This window comes from Diaporthe batatas (assembly GCF_019321695.1).
Source record: "Diaporthe batatas strain CRI 302-4 chromosome Unknown Contig00005, whole genome shotgun sequence".
Lineage (NCBI taxonomy): Eukaryota > Fungi > Ascomycota > Sordariomycetes > Diaporthales > Diaporthaceae > Diaporthe > Diaporthe batatas.
This window is the reverse complement of record NW_025408552.1, coordinates 2,297,755-2,318,884: the sequence shown is the minus strand read 5'-3', so window position 1 is coordinate 2,318,884 and position 21,130 is coordinate 2,297,755. Positions and strand designations below refer to the sequence as shown.

Sequence of the window (21,130 nt, the reverse complement as noted above, 5' to 3'; positions counted from 1 at the left end):
GTGTGACAAGGCTAATGCTGGTGGTCAGCTCCTTCCTCCTGGTCACTTAAATCTACCCCATCCCATCTACTGAACAGTATCCCAGGCTGGGGATCGCTCCTCCGTCTTGCTGCTTAACAATTCCACTGCTATTTTGTCCTCGCTCGCAAGTCTGTCTGCTGGACATCTTGACTTTGTTTCCAAGTCACCTGCAATATTGTATCTGTTCTGTTGGATGATGGACATATACAGGAATCTCAGACAAAGCCGCAATATACATTAACAAATTGCCTGCTCGTCAACGTACTGTGGGACTCTCATTACCTTGACAGTCATAAGAGCTTAACCAGCTCCGGAAAGCCTAATTCGATCTTGTCATCGTGCATGATACCCACCTATCTCTCGTCCCAGCATCAGGCCCTTATCAGGAGAGACGTTCGATACACCCGCGCCCAGGCCACCAATCGAGACGCTCGTCTCGGCTTAGCAGACCCTCAGGGCGATCCAGCGCTCCGGTAACTGGCTGTCTCAAGCTGTTCGACGCTTCTCCGGGGCTTGGTGGTGCATATCCACAAGGCTGGGCCCGCGGAAACGACAACATTAGCGCAGGTATTGCTCTGATCTCCGGAGATGCTTACATCGTGGGAGAACCCTGGCTAATTACTATGTTAGAGAGCACGTTGATATATTGAGTCTGCGATATTCTCCTGCCGACAACAGCAGTGTAGGATCGTGGCAGACTCATCAAACTCCTGTCTGGATTTCATCCTGCACAACTGGACTCTTCGTAATTTGATCAGCCTGGTCAACATTCCTCTCCCCCCCGGTTGTGTGCAAAACTCATCCAAAATGGGGCTCCCATTCACATTCTCGGACCTCGTGAAGGCACCGAAGATCAACCCTGTCAACAGGAAGGCCAGAACTGTGCCTATTTTCAATGTTGTCAACATCTACGGTCGTGTGTTCTTCTTCTCATGGTTTGGGTTCATGATATCTTTCTGGGCATGGTACACATTCCCTCCACTGGTAAGTGAGATTGGTTGGCTAAGATCTCCTTCCAATTCAACTTGACTGACGTTTTCATTTCACAGTTGACACATACGATCAAAGCCGACCTGCACCTAACACCCCAACAAATTGCAAACTCCAACATCGTATCGCTCTGTGCCACGTAAGAGACATCTCTCAACGCCTCCTCAAGACTTATCTGACATCGATCCGACAGACTTATAATCCGATTCATTGCTGGCCCCCTATGCGATCTGTTCGGCCCTCGAAAAGTCTTTGCTGGATGCCTGCTCCTGGGGTCCCTCCCAATAGGATTGGCACCATTGGTCCAGTCTGCAAATGGTTTATACGTGAGCCGTTTCTTCATCGGAATCTTGGGTGGGGCCTTCGTCCCATGCCAGGTCTGGTCTACCGGGTTCTTTGACAAGAACGTTGTCGGCACTGCGAATGCCTTCACCGGAGGTTGGGGTAACGCCGGAGGTGGCATCACTTACTTCATCATGCCCGCCGTCCTCGACTCGTTCGTTGCCCACGGACATCACCCGGACCAGGCTTGGAGACTCACCTTCATCGTGCCTTTGATCATGCTCCTCTTTACCGGCATCACTCTGCTGCTCCTCTGCCCTGACACGCCTGTCGGCAAGTGGAGTGAGAGGCACGCACATGTCCAGGAGAACCTCCAATCTCACGGTGTCCTGGCCGACCCCATCGTGTCTGTCCCTGGGAGCATCAACGAGAAGCCCCTCTCAGCAGCGGGCACTATTGATGGGGAGAAGGTCGACAAGGACGAGGCCAAGCTGGAGGGCAATGGCAGCCCCAACCCCTATGCCGAGAATGAGGCTGTACTATCCAAGGATGAGTTGCTAAGGACCGCCAACGGTGAGGTCATCGTCAAGCCGTCATTCAACGAGGCGATGAAGGTGCTCGCGAGCCCGCAGACGTGGGTGCAGATGCTATGCTACGCCTGTTCGTTCGGCGGTGAGCTGGCCATCAACTCGGTCCTGTCATCCTACTACCTCAAGAACTTCCCATCACTGGGCCAGACCAAGGCGTCCAATTGGGCTGCCATGTTCGGCTTCCTCAACTTCGTCACCCGGCCCCTGGGCGGCGTCATCGCCGATCTGCTGTACAACAGCTTTGGCCGCAGCGTCTGGCTTAAGAAAGGCTGGCAGCACACCTGCGGCATTATCACGGGCGTGTTGCTCATCATCATCGGCCAGGTCAACTCGCACCACCTGCCGACCTTCACTGGCCTGATCGCCCTCATGGCCATCTTCCTCGAGGCCGGAAACGGCGCCAACTTTGCCCTGGTGCCGCACGTCCACCCTCACGCCAACGGTATCGTCAGCGGCTTCACCGGCGGTGTCGGAAACCTCGGCGGCATCATCTTCGCCATCATTTTCCGCTTCATGGGTGGTGGCTCAGACTACGCCAAGGCCTTCTGGATTATTGGCTGCATCCACCTCGCGCTCAACGTCCTGCTTGCGTGGATCAACCCTATTCCCAAGGGCCAAGTGGGTGGCCATTAGAGCGGAGACTCCAGGGCTCTTGGTTCGCAAAGCGTGATGTTTGGTGCTTGTTTTCTTTTATATAACCTGTCGGCTTCCTGAATTGTTCGGCGTCCGGGTATTGGTGGGATCACTATAGAATGAGATTGTGGCAACATGACACGAGAGTGTGTTGCAGTTGCGGGATGATTTGGGCGTGCATAGATTATGGATACCACAAATGCAGATGCTTGATGAATGAATTGATATCTCATATACCTGCGTGCATAACATCCAATTGTTACATTTCCACAACAGTACCTCGTGCCTTTCCAAGGCCGGCACTCGTGGGGATGACAAACAGGAGCGGGAGTGGTGCTAGTAGTTAGCTCTGGCGAAACATCCGTTAAACTTCTGCCTGGGGCTGAGAAACGCCATGTCGATGACAGCCAAAAGCCAGAATCTCGGTTCTGTATTATTATCATGTTCTCAACGCGCAGCGATGCACAGATCAGATCGATACATCTGCACTCTGGTCGGGGCATTGTGCCTCGCCGGTGCATCAGTCTACTACACCACGCGGCGCAAGCCCCATGACCATGGCCGTGATGATGCACACGCACGCTTCGTCGTCCACGTTGCCACAAGCGCAATTCTTTACGCAACCTCGCTCGTCTCGCTGTCCCTCACGGCTGCAGAGCACGCAAGACTCCAGGCGAAGCTGGCAGGAGCGAGGCGGAGGAACCAAAAGGGACTGAGGCCGTTCCAGTTCTGGCCGCTCGAGCTCGCCATCTGGTCGACCCGGGTGACCGGGCTGCTGGCGGCCCTATTCACCTTCGCCGTGCCCCTGGTGTGCCCCTCCGAGGTCCCAACCGTGGATGTTGCCCTCCGTATCCCGACCTTCTTCTACAGCGCCAGGCTGCTCGACCTCGCCGTGGCCCGCGCGCGCAAGCCGCCCATTCCTCGAGGCGCCGAGGCCGAGCCGTGCTACGGCCTCGTGGGCTGGCGGGCCCACGCAACCAACGCCTGGAGGCTCTTCTCAGAGACGAGGTACGCATCCTTCGACATCGCCGTGGACGGGTCAGCCCGCCAGACAACACCTGGCAACAAGGGGAACGCTCCTGCTCCTGCTGCTGCTACATGGGCGGACCTGATCCCCTGGCTCGCCCTGCCCCTGGAATACTCCTTCCCATCCCTCGCCGAGGCCAAGGTCATGGCCGGCCTGCTGGGCCTCCAGCTCGGCCTCGAAGGCCTGCACGCCCTCCTTCACCACCGCTGCCCGAACCGGCTCTTCGACAGGCCCTTCTCCTCTGCTGGTTTCGTCGAGTTCTGGACCTGTCGCTGGCACCAAGGGGCCCAGTCGTTCCTGTACCACCTCGGCTACGTGCCCGCGAGGAGCGTGGCGTCGAGGTTGTTTGGCCCCGGCGCGGGCAGGGCCGCAGGCGTGCTTGGGGCTTTTGGTCTGAGTGGTCTCTGGCATGCATGGTCTGGTTGGGCCCTGACCCGGGCTGAATACGCCTGGCAGGTGAGTGGTGGCCTGTGGCTCCTCTTTGTTCTGCAGGGTCTTGGCTGTCTGGTTGAGAAGCAGCTCTTCCGGGATGAGAAATGGAGAGCAGGCGGGCGGGGGCGTGTCTACACTACGTTATGTTGGTTCTGCTCTATTGAATCTGCTAGCATCTGGCTGAGGTATTCACTCCCACGGAGTAGCATGCTAGGCTCGTGAGAGGCCTCATATTCAGCTGTAGGATACGAGGCGAGGCTCTCCTGATGTTGATATAGACACATAGATGTTCTCCTGATCCTGCTTGATAAGAAAAGGGGAGAGGGGCTCAAGCCATACAAGACCAGTAATCTCGGCCTCATTTAACAGCGGTTTTCAGCTTGTGGTCCTCAAGTTTTGCTAGCCACCTCGTACCACCTGGTTTCTAATTAATTACCGCCAGCCCAAGCCTGCAATTGCCTCACTTCTCAGCTGTGCTACAGTCGATACCATAGCAAATAAGCACACGATCGAACTGCATTTTTCTACTAGATTCACATGGTCGTACCCGAGCAGTCGTGGTGCGGCAGTCGTCATGGCCTGGAAGCCACAGTCATTCTGCCAGCCCACGCGCCGATCCCCACGGGGGTTTAAGCTGCTGACTTCATCGCCATGTTTAATTCAGGATGCGATCGGCTTTGGGGACTGTTGGGGACCGATCTTCTCAAAAAGAGCCAAATCATGTATTCATGCCTCTATAGTCCCGGTGCACGACAATTAGGTCACAGCCAGCAGGCCGGGCCCGACGCCGGGCCGAAGGACTTCAGGACGTTCGGCCGGGCTGGCCGGCCAGTTCCAGGCTGTCACAGTACCAGATCTCGGGAGGGCCGTTGCGCCAAGACAGCTGCCAGCGTTGCATGAACCGTCCTGCACTGGCCAAAGTTTATCTCGAAAGGCTGCTGTGTTACTCCGTCTCCCTGCAGTACAGTACCCCTGTGAAATCGTCTGTCGATCGTCTAATAATAAGTAGTAGGCTACAGCACCTAGGTAGTTTCACCCGAACACATCACACAACGAGGCTAGTATCGAAGTTGATTGAATTTGGTTTTGTAACCAATTCCAGGTAGGTTTGCAATATGACTCGATTGAAACGCATTTATACTTTTCTATGCTCGGAAAGAGAGGGAAAACATAGGGCCAAGCCCAGTCAGCACAGCTCTCTGTCGTGGGCTACTGGTTTGGGGTACCCGATTATTCCCAGACATTCATGCCGAAATAATGAACAGAAATCTCATGCAACCGAGTTGTAAGGGGTCATTACGCATTCGCCAGCACCGCAATCCGCCTTTTATACTGTGATACCAGGACAAGAGAAGAGGTCGGAGCCTCGAGATGAGCCTCTCACAGAGCAAGCAATGCCGCGGCGAGGCCACCCATAGCGGCGAAAGAGCCAGCAACCACCTTCACGGCACCAGCAGTCGCAACAGCGGTCGAGCTCGAAGACGAGCCGGTGCCGGTGGGAGTCACCTTCGAGGTCAATGTCGTTCCTGTGGCGGTCTTGGTCGAGTTCACACCGCTACCGCTGGTGGGAGCCAAGGTGGGGAAAGTAGTCGGGGCTACAGTAGTAGAATCCGCCGATGACACACTGGACAGAGACGAGGAAATGCTGCCAGTGGTGGAGGAGACCGTCGCAGAGCTCAGAGAGCTGGTGGTGGAAACGCTGACGCTGCTGATAGTGGAGCTGGAGCTGGAGCTGGAGCCAGAGCCAGAACCGCTGGAGGCGATGTGGAACGGGAACGAGTACTGGAAAGTTGAAGGATCTGAGTCGAGGCTGATCTTCAAGCCATAGGTTGCCTCAGCCCCGAGGCTGGAGGCGATGCTCCAAGAGTAAGACCCAGCACTGTTGTCGATGCCAGCTAGTTGTTTTGTTAGCGTCAAGGTGACATGGAAGGCGCAGAGGGCGCCAGATTGACAGAGTCATCTGTGGAGGTGCCTTACTTGCGATCGCGCTACCAAGCTGAAGTGTCTCGGGGGTCGCGCCCTGGAGGAGAGTGATGGTGACGGTTCCCGCATACTGTGGGTTGTACTCCCAGGTCACAGTTGAGGTCGTGCCAGCAGTGAGGGTTTGGTCCTTGGTCGGCGCGGTGATGGCATCGAAGCCCTCGGTTTGTGCGAACGCACGGCTGACGAGAGCCAGGCAGGTGGCGGCGTAGATTGAGAACTGCATCGTGTCTGACTGTTGTGTGATTAAGAGGGCGAGATGGTAACAAGAGTCGAACTGGTATTAGGCGATATGATGATGAGCAGGTAATGTCTCTGAGCGAGTGACTAGACGGAGGTTTGGTATTAATGGCCACGTAAAACGGTGCTGCCGCAGAAAGAGAGTGACTGATGGTCAGGGGATGTAACGAGAGACTATAATTATAAACTTCGAAGGAGTGACTAGGTTAGGTGCGACACCAGAGGGCGTTGACCAGACGAACACTATGGACCCGGGCTGTGGAGGCGGTAGTTGACGAAGGGTTGAGAAGAGAGGACGAAACGGCTTCCAGCTCGGGGGACCGACGATGGTAAAAAGAGGTGTGCTGCCTGCTGACTACTCTCGTATTCACCATTGCTACCTTGTGCTTACTTACACATTCAATCCAGCAGTGCACAGGCAGCCCGGTCCGCCTGTGTGCATGATGTGATTTGGACAGCCAAGGCAGCCGCGAGCGAAGGAAGCGAGCTTGCAACGCCTCTGCCTCGAGCTTGTGCACAATTTGCTGTCGGCAGGGGTGAAGCAATTACCCGAACCATCGTGAGTCCTGCCATCGGCGCATGGAAATTGGACGTGCAATCAAATGAGCGCCCGCTATTGGCCGACATAGCCAGATGGCGTCCATAAGGATGCGGTAGTTCCTGAATGCTGGGGACTAGTGCCTGGATGGGTCAAGTGGAGGCCGGGCTGGGCATCCACTTCGGATTCAAGCCCCGTTTGGGCCTCGGGCCCAGGGGGCATCCAGGGGCTGGCGGCGTCAAAGCAGGGGCTCTCGCTGGAGCTAAACCTTAAAGGCTGGGTCTGATGGCACCTGAGGTCCAACGTCAGCCGTCAACTGCAAAATAATACTCAAAGAGGCCGGGTCTGAGGTCTGACAGGATTCGATGTGTCACCAAGTCGCTGCAAGCAAACACCAAACACCATGGTACTACTCCTCGCTGCCAACATCGCGAAGAACCATTGGTTTTACCGCCCACGTCCAGGCCTGCGTTCAGTACGGAAACATTGTTCTGGCGCATGACTGTTCAGGGGACGCTTTAGACAGACCGGACGGAGGTGTTTTAGATCCTGCGCCTCATGGCCTGCACTAGTCAGACCCCAGATTCTTCGCCAAGGAGTCATAAAATGAGAAACTGAAATCTGTATGGTGGCCGGAGAACAGCGCTGCCAGCCCACAGCGCCGCCAGCCCACAGCGCCGACCGAGTCAAATATCCCAATAATGCGGAACGGGCTGAACGCATCACGCCGTCCTCGGAGAAGATTTCTTCCCCGGGAATGTAGAGTTCGTCGGGCTGTACGGAGTCCTGCCTTCATCGGCCTGAGAAGGCTTGTTTGCCTACGCCCCAAAGTGCCGCCGCTTTGGATTAGGATCTGCCTTCAATTCATTTCCTTAGCTCGCGGAGATTGTCTTGTGCACCAACTTTCTTTTGCCTTCAACACTCTTCTCTGACGCAATCGCAGGCTCGTGTTGTCTAAACATAGCCGGGTTCCGGTGGGCTTCGTGCTCTCACTTTCTTGCTGGAAAAGCCGTTGTGAACTACCACCCCGGACTTGAAAGGTTTCTGTGCGACAGGTACCCGAAAAAGCCAAGGGACAGTTTGCATGCACGATACAATTTCGAATCATACCGGCCGAGAGCTCGTATGTGGGGCCTGTGGGTCCTTCTTTTTCCAAAAGCAATCGGAAGGCCCTGCGAGCCTACAACCTGGAGGTGAGCATGGCCGTACGAGACACCACGAGGAGGACCAGGCAGCCGCGGTCATGAATGCAACCAGCATTTGAATTTGTTCCAGCCAGAGATATCGTGGCAGCTCAATAGAAATTCGGCCTCCAAAAAGTAGCCATGAATCTGTTCTCCTCGTGATCGAAATCCGAATCGTGTGGCGCCTTTAGCCCTCCATAATACTCTTCGCCGACGGGTTCACTCTCCAAGTGGCCGTCCCCAGACAGATCTTGGTCATACGCATCGGCGTTCAGTTGATGTTCCTGACGGGCGAATTCCCCATAGATGCCATGTTCGTCTCCCATGCTGTGCCAAGCGGATGTCGAAGAATCGTCAGCGGCGTCTTGTGGGCGGCAAAGGACTTCATTCTCCATCTGATCAATGTACTCTTTCAATCTGCGTTGTTTACCAGATCTCCGCGGAAATATTTCGGTGGCTTGCGGCAACACATTCTGAGTTCTGCCAAACAATTGATCGCTTGGGTCCTGACCATGACTAGCATCAGCCGAATCTTTCATCGCAGTCCGTGGCCATGGCTCCCTGCTGGGAGAAATTGTCTGAACGCTGTAAGGATGATCCAACGAGTAGCAAGCCATTGATTCAGCCCCAGACGGTCCGCGATGGGCACTCCCTGCGACACGAGCTGACTGATTAAGGTCGTCAATCCAGCGGAAATCGACACCCGTCTCCTTCGAAGATATTTGCGGCACCAAGTCAACCTCGTGAGCTCTCTGGCTGTCTCGTAACTCGCCTTCAGGTGTACAGAAGCTCTTATCCTGATAGACTGCCTCAGAATGACCCCTGTGCCTGTCGCCGAAGAAACACGGTTGAGATTCGAAGCATACATCTTGAGAGGAGCTGTGGGCACCTGGAACGCTGTTATTGTACCGAGCAGAAGCTGCTTGCTCGTTTTGGTGGACCGGCAAAGGTGCCAACACCATGGGCAGATAAGTGAGTAATTCCTGCGACTCAACATTTGCAACTGCCGCCTCCAACCGCTCAATCATCGTACACTTCGGGGATCTGGGGCGAGCAGGCCCAGGACTATGGCTTTCTGCATGAACTGCCGTGGATTCGTATGATCTTCCCTCTCCATGAGTGAGATTGACTCGTTCGTCCTCGGGTCCAAACCGACCACACTTGGCCACGCTCAGGGGAGATGGACTCCCGGCTGGTGTCTTGACCCGGAGTTGCTCGACGGCATCCAATCGGGCTCCGCCTTTCTGGCGACATCCAGCTACGATTTCATCCCCGTCACTGGCCATTACTCCTCGATCATGGTATCGAACAATCCGAATATTCTGCCTCGAGATGTCTGGTTGAAGATTACAAACATCCGACGACACCATAGCCAGGGAATCTCTGGTGACCGAAATATCTTTGGGGCGAGATTTGGCGCTGGGGTCTTGCCTTGGGCGTTCGACATAGCCAACACCCTCGTTATCAAATGTTTTCTTGTGCTGGAGTTCGTTGCTTGATGACGATGGTGTGGAATTCTGTGCAGGTACGTGCTCCCTGGAAGCAGTCCCCTGGGCAACTCTTCGTCGAGGGGCTGAATCGCTGCTTGACCAAGTCCAATATGTTGCTCTGCTGCTTTCTTTGTCGAGTCCAGGTGAACAATGGCCATAATGTTCACCTGCCCTGGACTGTTGTGGTGGCGCATCAGTGCTAAGGGCAGAGCTTCCACGTGTTGCTCTATCCAGGCTGGATGAACCGCTTACACGAGGGTGATTTCGACCAGGCGCACCAGGCGCTTCTGCCGTGCCTTTATGCAGGAAGAAAGCTGATACTTCCTCAAGTTCCCTCTCGCCCCGTTTCTTCGCCCTTTCGCGGTCACGGTGTATAGGCCTTTGTGGAGCAGGTCTTTTCAGGAAATGCATCTCATGGAACGTGAGGTCGGGTACTGGAGGCAAGTTAATTTGCGTGGGATATCCTTATGAGGGCGGCCTTACACTGGTCTTTCGATGTCCGGCCATTATCGAACAAGCCTGGTCTCACGGTAGGCTGCATCTAACCACAAGGTCAGCGCAGTGCATTGGCCAGGGACAGGCATGCTCACAGTGATACGATCACTCATAATCGACTTGGAGTTGAAGTTACCCATGACTTCTCTGGCAGAAGAGAAGTCACCTCCCCTCTTAGTCTTATTTGTTTTGCCTTGCTCTTCGGAGTTCTTGCTCTTCTTTTTCGAAGGCTTTCGTGGCTTGCGATCCTTCATGGCTTCATAACGATCGCTCCTGGTCTTATGCCGGGCCTTTTTGGTGAACCGAGCCTCTGCTCCCGATATGACAGAGACTACACTTCCTTGAGAGTCCGCTTGTGACCTCTCCTTGCTCCTGGCACGGTGCGGCTCTGTCGCAACCAGCGCAGCTCGAGAAGGAGGCTGCTCTGGGGCAGGGGATTGCTCGTCACGGAGGTCACGGATAGAGCTGCCTTCGACTAGATCTCGAGGCCGCTTGCGCTCTCGTAATCTTTGTCGCGGGGACGCCTTGAAAACCTGCCCGTTGTGGTGATTGTCAGACAGCAGTTTACTCGGGGACGGATTCCGCAGCCAAGGGGTGGTCTCATGCCGAGAGCGTGTCCTAAAACTGGGATCTTCGGACGGAATTTCATTATTGTGAATAGGTTGCAGCTGCGGTGTCTCGATATCCTCTAGCCAACTATTCACTAAGCCGTGCTTGTCTCCATCATGAGCATACTCCTGAGCCCTGGTGGGCCACAGTATAAGAGACTCATTGTTGTCTGAGCCACGAGTCTGCCTGGTATGCGCCACACGATGACTTCGACGGCTGTCGCGGTATTCGCTACGGCGAGTCTGACGATGTGGATGATGAGAGGAGATGCCGGACGGTTCCATATCCTCCTTGTTGTCCCAAGGTGGAATACCAAGCCCAGACACGTGCAAAGCGCCAAGCCCGGGGAAAACGAGAGACGACAAGAATAGACTGGATGGATGATGCCACCGTCTGCAGTCAGGTTTGGCACATGGGTCTGGCAACCTTGTGGGTGGAAACAGGAGACTCTCAGGAGCCACACCTGCTCGGGGATTCGCAAAGAGAAGTCGGGATCTACAGCTGGAAGCGAAGCGAGCAAAGCGAGCAAATCCAAGGAAGCGAGCGAGGGCGTGTGGGCGTAGCTAAGGCGACGGGATCCTCCGGCGTCTGAATATCGATCGATCTTGATGACAGTTTCGTTTCGATGCCGAGGATGGGCAAGATGGCAGGATGGCAAGATGGTTGTGTCGAAACATGCCTGGATCTGCACCTGCATCTGAATATGCACCTTTGCACCTTGCACCTGCAACTCCGACGGGGCCCATACACGCGACATCCCCCGACTGAGCTAAGTGGGCAGCTGGGCAGGTAGGTGGGTACTGACCCTGCGTGGAGTGGCCGGAGGGAAGGAAGTAGCGAGGTTGACGATCTCCCCGTACCCATCCAACTCAAACCAGAAGGAGCAGCCGGAAAGCTTCACCCGGTTGCCAGGAAACTACCACAGGGGTTGTCTTCTGGCACTGCGTGGGGAGAGTGTCCGGAGGCTCTACCGTGCCTAGGTAGTTCAGGCCACCTCTTGGCATTCATGACCTGTCATCTGTCAGTCAGTCTGTCAGTCCAGCATCCGAGCTCGTGGGAATCCCCAGAGCTTGTTCGACCTGAAGATGCCCTGTGCTTTGCAGTGTCCTCATCAGTAGGTTGTATCACCGTGGTCCTCGCTCAACTATGCCCATCTCCTCGCCGTCTAATTCATTACAGAGCGCCAGGCCCACCTCGCTCTCTCTTTCTCTTTCTCTCTCTCTCTTTTCTCACCCTCTTCGTCCGTACTGCCCATCAATCTCTTACTCAGGACATGCTATGCCCGCTTCCCCATGGGCATCTGTCTGCCGAGCCCAGACGTCCTCCGACTCGAGGCGTCCGAACCAGCAGAATGCCAACGTGCGGAATACCTAGGTAGGTAGTACAGCCGCGATGAAATCTGCCTTCCGGTGCCAGCAATCCTTGGCGGCACGCAACGGAGACCCATGTGCTGCTCGCAAGGCGTCATGTGTCAGGCTTGATCTCTGGAGCAGGCACTTGCCTGTCGCAGAGAAGGCAGGTAGGCAGCTGGCTCACATCGGACGATTGCAGCATTTGTCTCTCATCCGCCTCCTGGCAAGACAGACCGTCTCCTCTCCTGGCACGGAGAGCAGAAGACAGTCGCACACCCTCCACGCCCTCCACACTGCTGCCATGGTACACACTGCGATACTGCGCTCGCTCTCGCATAGTTGCATGTGCCGCTGTCTTGTTTCCAAGAGATCCTGGTTTCAAAAGCACAGGGCGTTCCTTTTGGATCCAGACAAGGTGGCACACGTCAGAGTCACGCCATTAGTACAAATCCTTGTTTCAATAGACGCGGCAGACGATGCGGACCATTGACCTTCACCTGCAAATCGAGGCCTGCCCAAGGCCTGCGGATCCGGCCTCTCCCACCTCTCCGGCAATCTGGGTGCAACCTCACTCTTCACCTCATCACATGGGGCGAACATCCGCGGCCAGCTCCAAGGCCCGCAAGGGGCCCCCGCATGATGGGTCTTGTGGGCTGGTGCGGCTCAAACGCCACGATCGGCAGCAAGGGTTCTGTCAACTTGCATCAAGCGACCGCCGGCCAGGACTGCTATGGTAACAGTATGTCCAGTACAACTGTCAGGTCCGTGCATTACACGTGCGACCCCTCCAGTGTGTTTCTGCTTGGCATGGCAATTCCCATCTCTCCCCCCCCCTCACAAAAAGAAGGTCAGACCAGTGGGGGAAGGCAAGATTAGCAAGCTTTTTGCGATCCAGCTGTGCCTGGTTTCGAGACCCTCTTGCAGTGCGCTTCGAACGCTTGGTATTGGCGGAGGTTGGCGGGATGGAGTGCGTTTCTGAAAGTCGATGTCCACACCCTAGCGGCTGTCTCAAGGCCAATCTTGGCGTCTTTGACGACCAGATCTGGCGTCTGGCTGGATGACAGATCCCACTAATTGATCCTGCACGTCTCCAAGAATAGCACTACCTGTCCTGTCTCGGAGATGAGCTGGCTGGCTTGAAAGCTGGCCTGGACCGTTGACTTGTCACTTTCCCAAGTCTGGAATTTCCCGTCGACTAGTGTGTCAACGGAATAATTGGTATCGTCCATTCGGAATGCACTTTCTGGATCCGCAAGTTTATTTGCAGGCTAGCAGGCCTTGCGGGGCACGCAGGGTCTGGAAGGATCTCTCCTTAAGCCCAGGCCCACCGGCAACTTCACTGACATCTACGCGTAATAAGGCAAACGGGGAACATCGGACCCTGGGGTATCCAGCGCGCAGTTAGCGAGGTACGGGCAGCAGTTTCATCTCGTGTTCCGTCCATTTTCGTCACTGCGATAGTGAACGCTTCGTCAGTTTCGCATGCGGCCAGGGTCATCCCAAAGTCTGCGAACTCCTCACCGGGGGTCCGGCGGCCTTGCAGTCGGCAACCACCCGTCAACAACCAGAACAGTCGTTTGGTGTACAGAATCGTCACACTGCCCGGGGGACAGTGAGAGAATTTCCTTCCAAGTGCAGCTTGCCGTCAGCGAAACTCTGTGGAGTGTTCACCCCTGCTCCACTGGATGTCGTTCAATTTGGCTTTGTACACTTGCAAGACTGAACCTCCACCCAGGGGTTGCTCCGCCGCACAGGCACGATGGGCAGGGGTGCCGGCAGGGGTCTCAGTTGTTACATTCTTCGTTCGAATCCTGCTCCAACGCCTGTGGCATCGTGGGCCACAAATTTGTTCGGTTGAACATGACACAGAATGCACGTGGTGGATTCATCCGGGCCAGACTTGCGAGCTGCTGAAGTTTTGCAGCTCAATGCCGCCAACAGTACTCTGGCATCACAGCCTGTTGAGAGAAGCAGCGCCTTCTCCAGCTTCGTAGCTGCGCGACTCGTGACTCCACGACGTCACCGGAGCGGAAGACAAAGGACTCAGCGGCCCAGGCACTCTGGGAAGAAACTTGTTCGACCCAGCCAGTCTACCCTTTTGGATTCACGACAAGCGGAGACATGCCAATCAGTGCCCACATCAGCCCTATGTGAGCTGTAGTCCGCCCAGTCAACGGTAGTCCGGGGCCGGAGGTGATACTCTTGCGGTCTCCGCCTCCTGTCCTCCTGTCGGACTAGCTTCTGTGGCAGTCAGGTAACTACATTAGACCCAATCAGCTTGGCGGCCCGGCTTGAGTGATGCTACAGGCTCTCTGTCTCTGCGTTTGATGCTTGTCTGGACGAGAGACCCTTGCTGCCACATTTATGCTCCTCGAAACAACCAGTCAAGCATCGAACTCCCTGCTCAGGGCAGAGACAATGAGCCATTTATATTGGGATGATGGGCTAATGACAGAGCTTGACGAGCATGTCTCCAGTACGCTATTGCATATAAGTAATATGCGTCGACTCTAGTGACCGTTCCCCTTTGCCAAAGCCAGGCATCCTCCCATGCTTCTTCAAGTCCACGAGCATTCTCCGGAGAACCCCTGATCCTTACTTGTCGAGCTTTGCGATACCACCCCACCAGTCCTTTCCCAGATTCGGTCATTTCCTCCAACTTCCCTTCGAACCAGACAGGATTGTTGTGTGGATTTTGCATTATAATTGCAGTGCGTCGCCATCACGATATTTCTCACCTTCTAACTTCAAACAAGTGCCCTCTGTTACTTGGTGGACCTGCTTGCAGTTGTGACCTCCGCCCATCATCAGAGACTGAGAACAAATTGTCTGGGAGCGGACCAACCAACGTCGCGGTCAGGACAAGATATTCGCGGCAAAGAGGGGTACTTTTCCTTCCCGTTTCGCAACCAGACTTTTTCTCGCTCCAACAACTTGCTTGTGTCGTCCTGGGAAGAGACATCTGCCTTTTGTGCCTAAGATTCCATCCGATCCAGAAGAATACAGCCTTGCTCTTGGAATCTCTTAGATTTCCAAGTTTCCATCAGACGAAACGAAGCTGTCGACGTCAGGGAAAGTTTGACCAAGATGACTTCGACGACGAAGCTTTTTATCGGGTAGGCCACGCCAACGCTGCCATCGCTGGCGATGATTTGCGTGCTAATAGGCAACAGCGGCCTCGCTTGGCACACCGAGGAGGCAACTTTGCGCCAGAAGTTTGAGGAGTTTGGACTCGTGGACGAGGCTGTACGTTGCGCTCCTGACATCGCGACGCAATCCTGGCCAGAATCTTCCAGGGCCTGCCTCGCCCGTCGCACAAACCTTCGCCTTGGCTGACATGGACCATTCTCACCCCTTAGGTTGTGGTCAAGGATCGTGACACCGGCCGCAGCCGTGGCTTCGGATTCGTTCGATACACGAATGAGGACGACGCGCAGCGAGCCATCGCCGCAATGAACAACATTGAGTAAGATCCCACCACAGCAGAATCTAACTGCGCTGTAGGACCCGATACTTGTTGTAAATGGATGCTAAGCCTCTCCGTTCAGGTTTGACGGTCGCACCATTCGCGTCGACAAGGCCTCCGACAACGGTCCCCGAGGAGGCTACCCTCCCCGCGGCGGCGGAGCGGTGGGCGGCTTTGGGATGCGCGGCGGCTACGGTGGCATGCAGAACCCAGGCATGCCTCAGATGGCCTACGGACATCCTCAGCAGGGATACCCGATGGCTGCTCACCCGCAAATGTATGCCGCCCAACAGCAACAGTACGGCCGCGGCGGATACCCGCCTCAGGCAGCTGCGATGAATTACGGCGCCATGCCGCAGCAGGGTAAGTCTACCATTCTCGACGTGTTCTTCTGACCTCTTGTGGACGGCCGTCGGCACGAGAAGCAATCTTTGAACAGAATCACTGACAAGGAGTCGATCGACACAGCCTGGCCTCAGGGTGGGTACGTCTACGGACAGGACCAGCAACAGCAGGGACAGCAGCAGCAGATCCCCCAGGGGCAGATGCCCCAGCAACAGATGCCAGGGCAGCAGCAAGCACACCCTGGTGGGCCTCCTGGGTACTAAAGGCATCAGGCTCACACCAAGGTTCGGCGGCTGGGTTTGCTCTTGGTATCGCCGGAGTTGAGGCGTTCAAGGGGAAGGAGTTGCGCCCTCTGGACCTCCTCTAATCAACGTCACAGACCGTATGGACCGCTCTTTGAGAACACCGCCCGACTGGAGCCAACTAGCTGTTGATGTCGAGTCCACTTACGATTTCAAAAGAATTGACCACGGCCGAAATTGCGAGAAATGGTACGAAATGTCCGAACGGGGAAAAAAGGAAACAACCCCCCAAAGCATGCGCGAATGTCAAGAAAAGTTGCCATCGTTCTTGTTCACGACAAACATTATACCCCCTGACCGAGTTCAGATCTTCGATACCTTTTTGTTTTCGGGTGGCGCTTTTCGTTCTTCGGCTGGCTGTCTTCATACTCAAACTTTTCTTCTTCCTTCCTGCCTTTTTTCCACTTCCTTCTTTTCCAACCTCTTCTTTTGACGACTTTTCGGGTTTGAGGGCAGAAAAAGATGCCTATTTCCAGATGTCGTCCAACACGTTCTTTGTACAAAATTACAGTCAGCACTCGCACGCGTCGTTTCTGACAGGTATGCCGACGCGTGGAAATCAAGTCAAACAACGAGCTCTGAAGCTCGGCGCGCAGGCGCTCTTGCTCTGGCAACTTGGTTGCCGAAAGCAGAGCGAGAGAGTAGGGGCGTCTAAGGAGGAAATCAAAATACGGCGTTGACTGATCCTGTGGAATTCTTCTATTGTGTGTGTGTGTGTGTGTGTGTGTGTGTGTGTGTGTGTGTGCGCGCGCGCGTGTGTGTGTGTCTATGTGTGTTGCGACTCAGCCGACTTTCTCAGTCTCCTCGTTCTGGTCTACGCTGCCGACCTTCTCAGCATCGCAAAGAGCGCCCGAAGCCGCACCGGTCCCCTGGCTAACCATATTCTTAGCAGCCTGCGCCTCGATGCCTCCCCTTTTCCCACCAGAATCCCGCCCCTCGTCGCGAGCCATAATCGCCCTGACACGCTCCGACAAGTCCGTGACGTGCTCGTCGCCGCTCTCGGGGCTCAGCTCCTGCAGCGCCTTGTCCAAGCCCAGCAGGTAGTCACGGTTCAGCCCACTCGGCCCCTCCGACTGGTAGATGTGCTCAGCCAGGGCCTGGATGTCCTGGGGCCCCACGAACTGGTCGTTGTCGGGGGTCCCAATGTCTGTGATGTGTCAAATGTCTGTGGCGGTGGCTTTTGGAGGGCTTGCCGCAGACAGAAACCTAACAAAATACAAGGGAGAAGAAGAAGTATACACACAGACAAGCGTCCGAATGGGCTTTTCTGGGTTAGAAGCCGGGCAGAAGGGTGTATAGTGCTATACCCAGAAAGAGTCAGTGGTGTCTTGTCTCACAAGGGGAACCGAAAGTATGCGGCGGCATGCAAGCCAGGATGTTACGACGAATTCACAGGAGGGGCAAAAGGGCCGCTGAGAAGGACGACCAGGTGCCATACCGACGAGAAGAAAAGGATGATGATACCCGAGACATATCCTGAGACCTCTCGGGGAAGCACTGCTCTTGGGACGCATGGGTGCTCTCCTCCGCCAAGCGGCCAGGGGGGCAGGGCTGGACATTAATGTGCAAGCAGACTCGAGGGCTCAACTTACGATGGTATAGCCGTTGATCTCGCGGATGTCCAAATACTCCTTGACCTCCTCGACATGCTCGGCCTTGATCCTGTAGGCCACGCCCCAGACCTTGTCGGCAGCCGAGTGTGGATCCGGCAGTGTCTCCCAGAAGGAACGCTCGATCAGGGTCACGACGCGGCCCGGTGCTTCGGGAGTCCCGCGGTGGTCCTGGCTGTTAATTGCATCATCAGCTGAGATGGCCCGGATGGCTATTGTCATGCGGCTATAGGTGCACGCGTCTCGGTATCCTACAATGACCCCGAGAGGACTCGACGGTACAAATTCGAGACGCAGTGACAGGAAGCTGCAAAAGGAACAGATGTCATACCTCGCCTGTCAGAGTCCTGTCAGTAAGTTCTCCCTAGGAGTTTCGAGTGGTGGGACGAGAAGCCACGCGGTGCAAGACGAAGGGTCGGACGTCCCAGGAAGTAAAGAGCGGCGACTCACTTGCCAAAATCTACGAACGTAGCCTGTGACCCAGCCCGGAATCCTGCGATCTGGCGGCGACAAGCTCTACTCAGTCCATGCACAAAGATAGAGACACAACTGGCCTCTGCCACAAGTTCTTCAACTCTGGGGCAACCTCGCACAGGAATGAAAACCTACCGAAATGGGGTGGTGGTTTCCATATCAGACTCCTGCAGATATGATCTGTTAGAGACGTTCCAACAACCCCCGGACCCCCTCCTCTTCCTCTGGGCGGCCTTTGTGGGTGTGTGCAGCAAAACAGAGAGGAGCATACCCATAACCAAAGAGCCAGAACTCGCCGTTGTCGGCAGCCGGAGCACCGGGGTCTTCTACTGTCATCCTCGCGCAGAGACTTCTAGTCTAAGTCTATGATGCCTACGTGTGCAGACCGAACTAGGCAAAAAGGGAGCAGATGCCGGCAGCGGCCAAGAGAAAGATGTCGACCATGTTTGTAATACCCGTCATGTGCCGGCATGCGCGGCCGGTGATGATTGCGACTCGGTGCGGAGCGCACGGGCCAGTCCCACGGAGGCTCCATTTTACCCAAAGGCCAGAGTATGGCGTCAGCCCGTATAACCGGTACTCTTGTTGAATAACCGGCCGGGTATCAACCCCCCGAAAACCCAAGTATATGTACGCGTGCATAACTCGACCCACTGCTGCAGGACCCAAGGAACAAAGATTCTGACGAAGTGGTCGGGCCAAGTCACGGGTCGGATGAAGAGTGACCGACGGTTGTGTAACGTCGCTCAGAGGCCCTCTGACGCATCGGCCCCGAGTGTGAGCATGAAGGAAAAAGAAACATGGCGTTCCCGTCGTCTGATGTGCCCCGGGTTCAAGAGGGCGAAAAAGGGGGTGCTGCCATGGTTCCAACCGTGGCCATGCGCGCTAGGCAGGTGATATCTCTGAGCTGTGTCCAACGATATATCAGGTCTTGCGGACAGATTCCACCCCCTGCAGACCCCATCACTGCATTTCCCAGTAGTGCTTTCAGCCCAACAGCACACAGCCTCGTTCAATCCTGGACCTTGGCATATGCCCTCCCCACAAGCTTACCCAGCTGCCCCTCAGGCCCACCCCGAGGAGCTCTTCCGCAATTTCAGGGCTCCTCCCTTGTCCTGAATCTCGTGAAATCCGATATAAGCGCCCCCGGCGCCTTGACACATGGCCATAGATAATAACCCCATACCACAAACGAGACTCTCTGACTCTACGTAAAAGAGAGTGTGCGCCGGCCCGGACCACGACCCGACCAGGCAGACAGGATTCCCAGGAACCCCGCGGCTGAACCACCACCGCAACCCGCGACCCGCGACCGAGACCCTGACCGTGACCAGGCCCGACTGACCTCGAGCGGCCCTTATCAAATCTATTTATTGTTGTTTCTGGCCTGCAAGCAGCTCGCCAACACCCGGCCCCAACGACCCCAACGACATCATCGATCCCTTCGAGTCACTGTCGCTGTCGCATTTCCTCTTGGCACGCCTTTTGGGACTTGGAATCGACCATCTCAAAAACAATCCGACTCCACCTTCCCCTTTCTCTCATCTGTCCCAACCTATCGCGCGCAGAGGTGCAACGAAGCCAGACCGCACAGCACACACGCACACACACACATCATGGCCTACAACAAGCCTTACAACCCGGATGCCCTCCCACAGTGAGTCTCCCTCCGTCCAAAATCGTGCGCCCCCACAAAGACCAGTCCAGTCCACTGACAAGACGCGCCCCCTTCCCCCACCAGGTTCGCCGAGCCCGAGCGAAAACATGCCTCCCCTTCCCCCTCCCACTACGAGAACAAGCCAATGCCCCCTCGGCCCCAGGAGGGCTACGGACGCCCACACGCCGGCTCCGCGGGGCGTCTCTCACCGGCAGGTCACCAGTCCGGAGGTCATCACAACACCCACTCGGGCGTAATGTCTCCGCCCCCCACCGGCGGTCCAAGGCCCATGCCTCACACCCGGCCCCCTCCAGTCTCGAGACCTCCGCCCAGCCCCGCGCCCAATGACGGCGGGGCCGACCCCACGCTGCTGCCGCTCTTCAGAGCAGTTGACAAGGACGGTACGTAAGAAGAAGAAGTAGAAGAACGAGAACAAGAAGACAAAGGCTAAGACAGCGCACACAACAAAACAGGCACCGGCCAGCTCTCGGAGCGCGAGCTCTCCGCCGCCCTGGTCAACGGCGACTGGACCGCCTTCGACCCGCACACGGTGCGCATGATGATCCGCATGTTCGACAGCGACCGCAGCGGCACCATCGGCTTCGAGGAGTTCTGCGGCCTGTGGTCCTTCCTGGCCTCGTGGCGCACCCTGTTCGACCGCTTCGACGCCGACAAGAGCGGCAACATCCAGCTCGACGAGTTCAACAACGCCCTCGTCGCCTTCCGCTACCGCCTCTCCGAGCGCTTCGTCGAGCTGCTCTTCCAGACCTACGACAAGCGCAACGAGGGCGTCCTGAGCTTCGACCTCTTCGTCCAGGCCTGCATCTCCCTCAAGCGCATGACCGACGTCTTCAAGAAGTACGACGACGACCGCGACGGCTACATCACCCTCAGCTTCGAGGACTTCCTGACTGAGATCCTGAGGCAGCTCAAGTGAGCCGGCGCATCTGGGTGTTGGGCGGGGGGCGGCGCATGGTGGACAGCTGTGGCATCCTGGCGCAGCAGCAGCGCTGCTGGAGGATTTGCTTTGGACGTTGCTTTGGACGTTTTGGCCATCATCACAACGATAGAGGGGGTTATGTGGCTTCTGGGGGGTATCTGACACGGCCAGCATTACAGGTAGTGGCTAGAGGAGAGTTGATACCCTGCGAATATGATCACGTCTATCTGAAAAGGGGTTACATATACACGACATCTAGCCCTAGGGCCTTGGTAGATAAAAATGGCAAGGTCGTGTGACACGCCGTCAGCTTCTCATCTACTGCCAAGGCCAGAGGCCAGCATCATGAAGCCCTGTGTGTGATACTGACAGGCTTTGCCATTGACGCATCTAGACATGTTGGGATTCAGTCTTGGGACCGAGGCAATAGTTTACATTGGGCAACACGGTCTTGCCATTTATCGCTCGCGTGA

General features: G+C 55.8%; 6 protein-coding genes across 6 annotated transcripts; 4 read left to right on the top strand and 2 right to left on the bottom strand.

Annotated features, from left to right (window-relative positions):
• Positions 1-828: 828 nt before the first annotated feature.
• On the top strand, positions 829-2,516 carry KVR01_005226 (uncharacterized protein; the record flags this gene model as incomplete). The annotated part of the gene is made up of 3 exons (XM_044784421.1): positions 829-1,005; positions 1,071-1,150; positions 1,205-2,516. The coding sequence occupies 3 exons, from the start codon at positions 829-831 to the stop codon at positions 2,514-2,516; spliced, it is 1,569 nt and encodes a 522-aa protein (XP_044645671.1).
• Positions 2,517-2,976: 460 nt separating this feature from the next.
• Positions 2,977-4,984, top strand: KVR01_005460 (uncharacterized protein; the record flags this gene model as incomplete). The annotated part of the gene is made up of 3 exons (XM_044788226.1): positions 2,977-3,471; positions 3,679-4,009; positions 4,743-4,984. 3 exons carry the CDS (start codon positions 2,977-2,979, stop codon positions 4,982-4,984), a joined length of 1,068 nt encoding a protein of 355 aa, XP_044645905.1.
• Positions 4,985-5,079: 95 nt separating this feature from the next.
• On the bottom strand, positions 5,080-6,709 carry KVR01_004867 (uncharacterized protein). The gene is made up of 2 exons (XM_044782862.1): positions 5,953-6,709; positions 5,080-5,870 (listed from the first exon to the last, which is right to left on the bottom strand). Exons 1-2 carry the CDS (start codon positions 6,179-6,181, stop codon positions 5,356-5,358), a joined length of 744 nt encoding a protein of 247 aa, XP_044645312.1. The 5' UTR covers positions 6,182-6,709; the 3' UTR covers positions 5,080-5,355.
• Positions 6,710-7,251: 542 nt separating this feature from the next.
• On the bottom strand, positions 7,252-12,189 carry KVR01_005156 (uncharacterized protein). The gene is made up of 4 exons (XM_044790204.1): positions 10,046-12,189; positions 9,891-9,948; positions 8,141-9,841; positions 7,252-8,026 (listed from the first exon to the last, which is right to left on the bottom strand). The coding sequence occupies exons 1-4, from the start codon at positions 10,793-10,795 to the stop codon at positions 7,914-7,916; spliced, it is 2,622 nt and encodes an 873-aa protein (XP_044645601.1). The 5' UTR covers positions 10,796-12,189; the 3' UTR covers positions 7,252-7,913.
• A 2,761-nt stretch (positions 12,190-14,950) lies between these two features.
• On the top strand, positions 14,951-16,615 carry KVR01_005402 (uncharacterized protein; the record flags this gene model as incomplete). Its single annotated transcript, XM_044789103.1, has 5 exons — positions 14,951-14,979; positions 15,037-15,109; positions 15,223-15,329; positions 15,412-15,692; positions 15,798-16,615. The coding sequence occupies 5 exons, from the start codon at positions 14,951-14,953 to the stop codon at positions 15,935-15,937; spliced, it is 630 nt and encodes a 209-aa protein (XP_044645847.1). The 3' UTR covers positions 15,938-16,615.
• Positions 16,616-19,030: 2,415 nt separating this feature from the next.
• Positions 19,031-21,118, top strand: KVR01_005204 (uncharacterized protein). The gene is made up of 3 exons (XM_044788147.1): positions 19,031-19,717; positions 19,802-20,118; positions 20,191-21,118. The coding sequence occupies exons 1-3, from the start codon at positions 19,677-19,679 to the stop codon at positions 20,652-20,654; spliced, it is 822 nt and encodes a 273-aa protein (XP_044645649.1). The 5' UTR covers positions 19,031-19,676; the 3' UTR covers positions 20,655-21,118.
• The last annotated feature ends 12 nt before the right edge of the window (positions 21,119-21,130 follow it).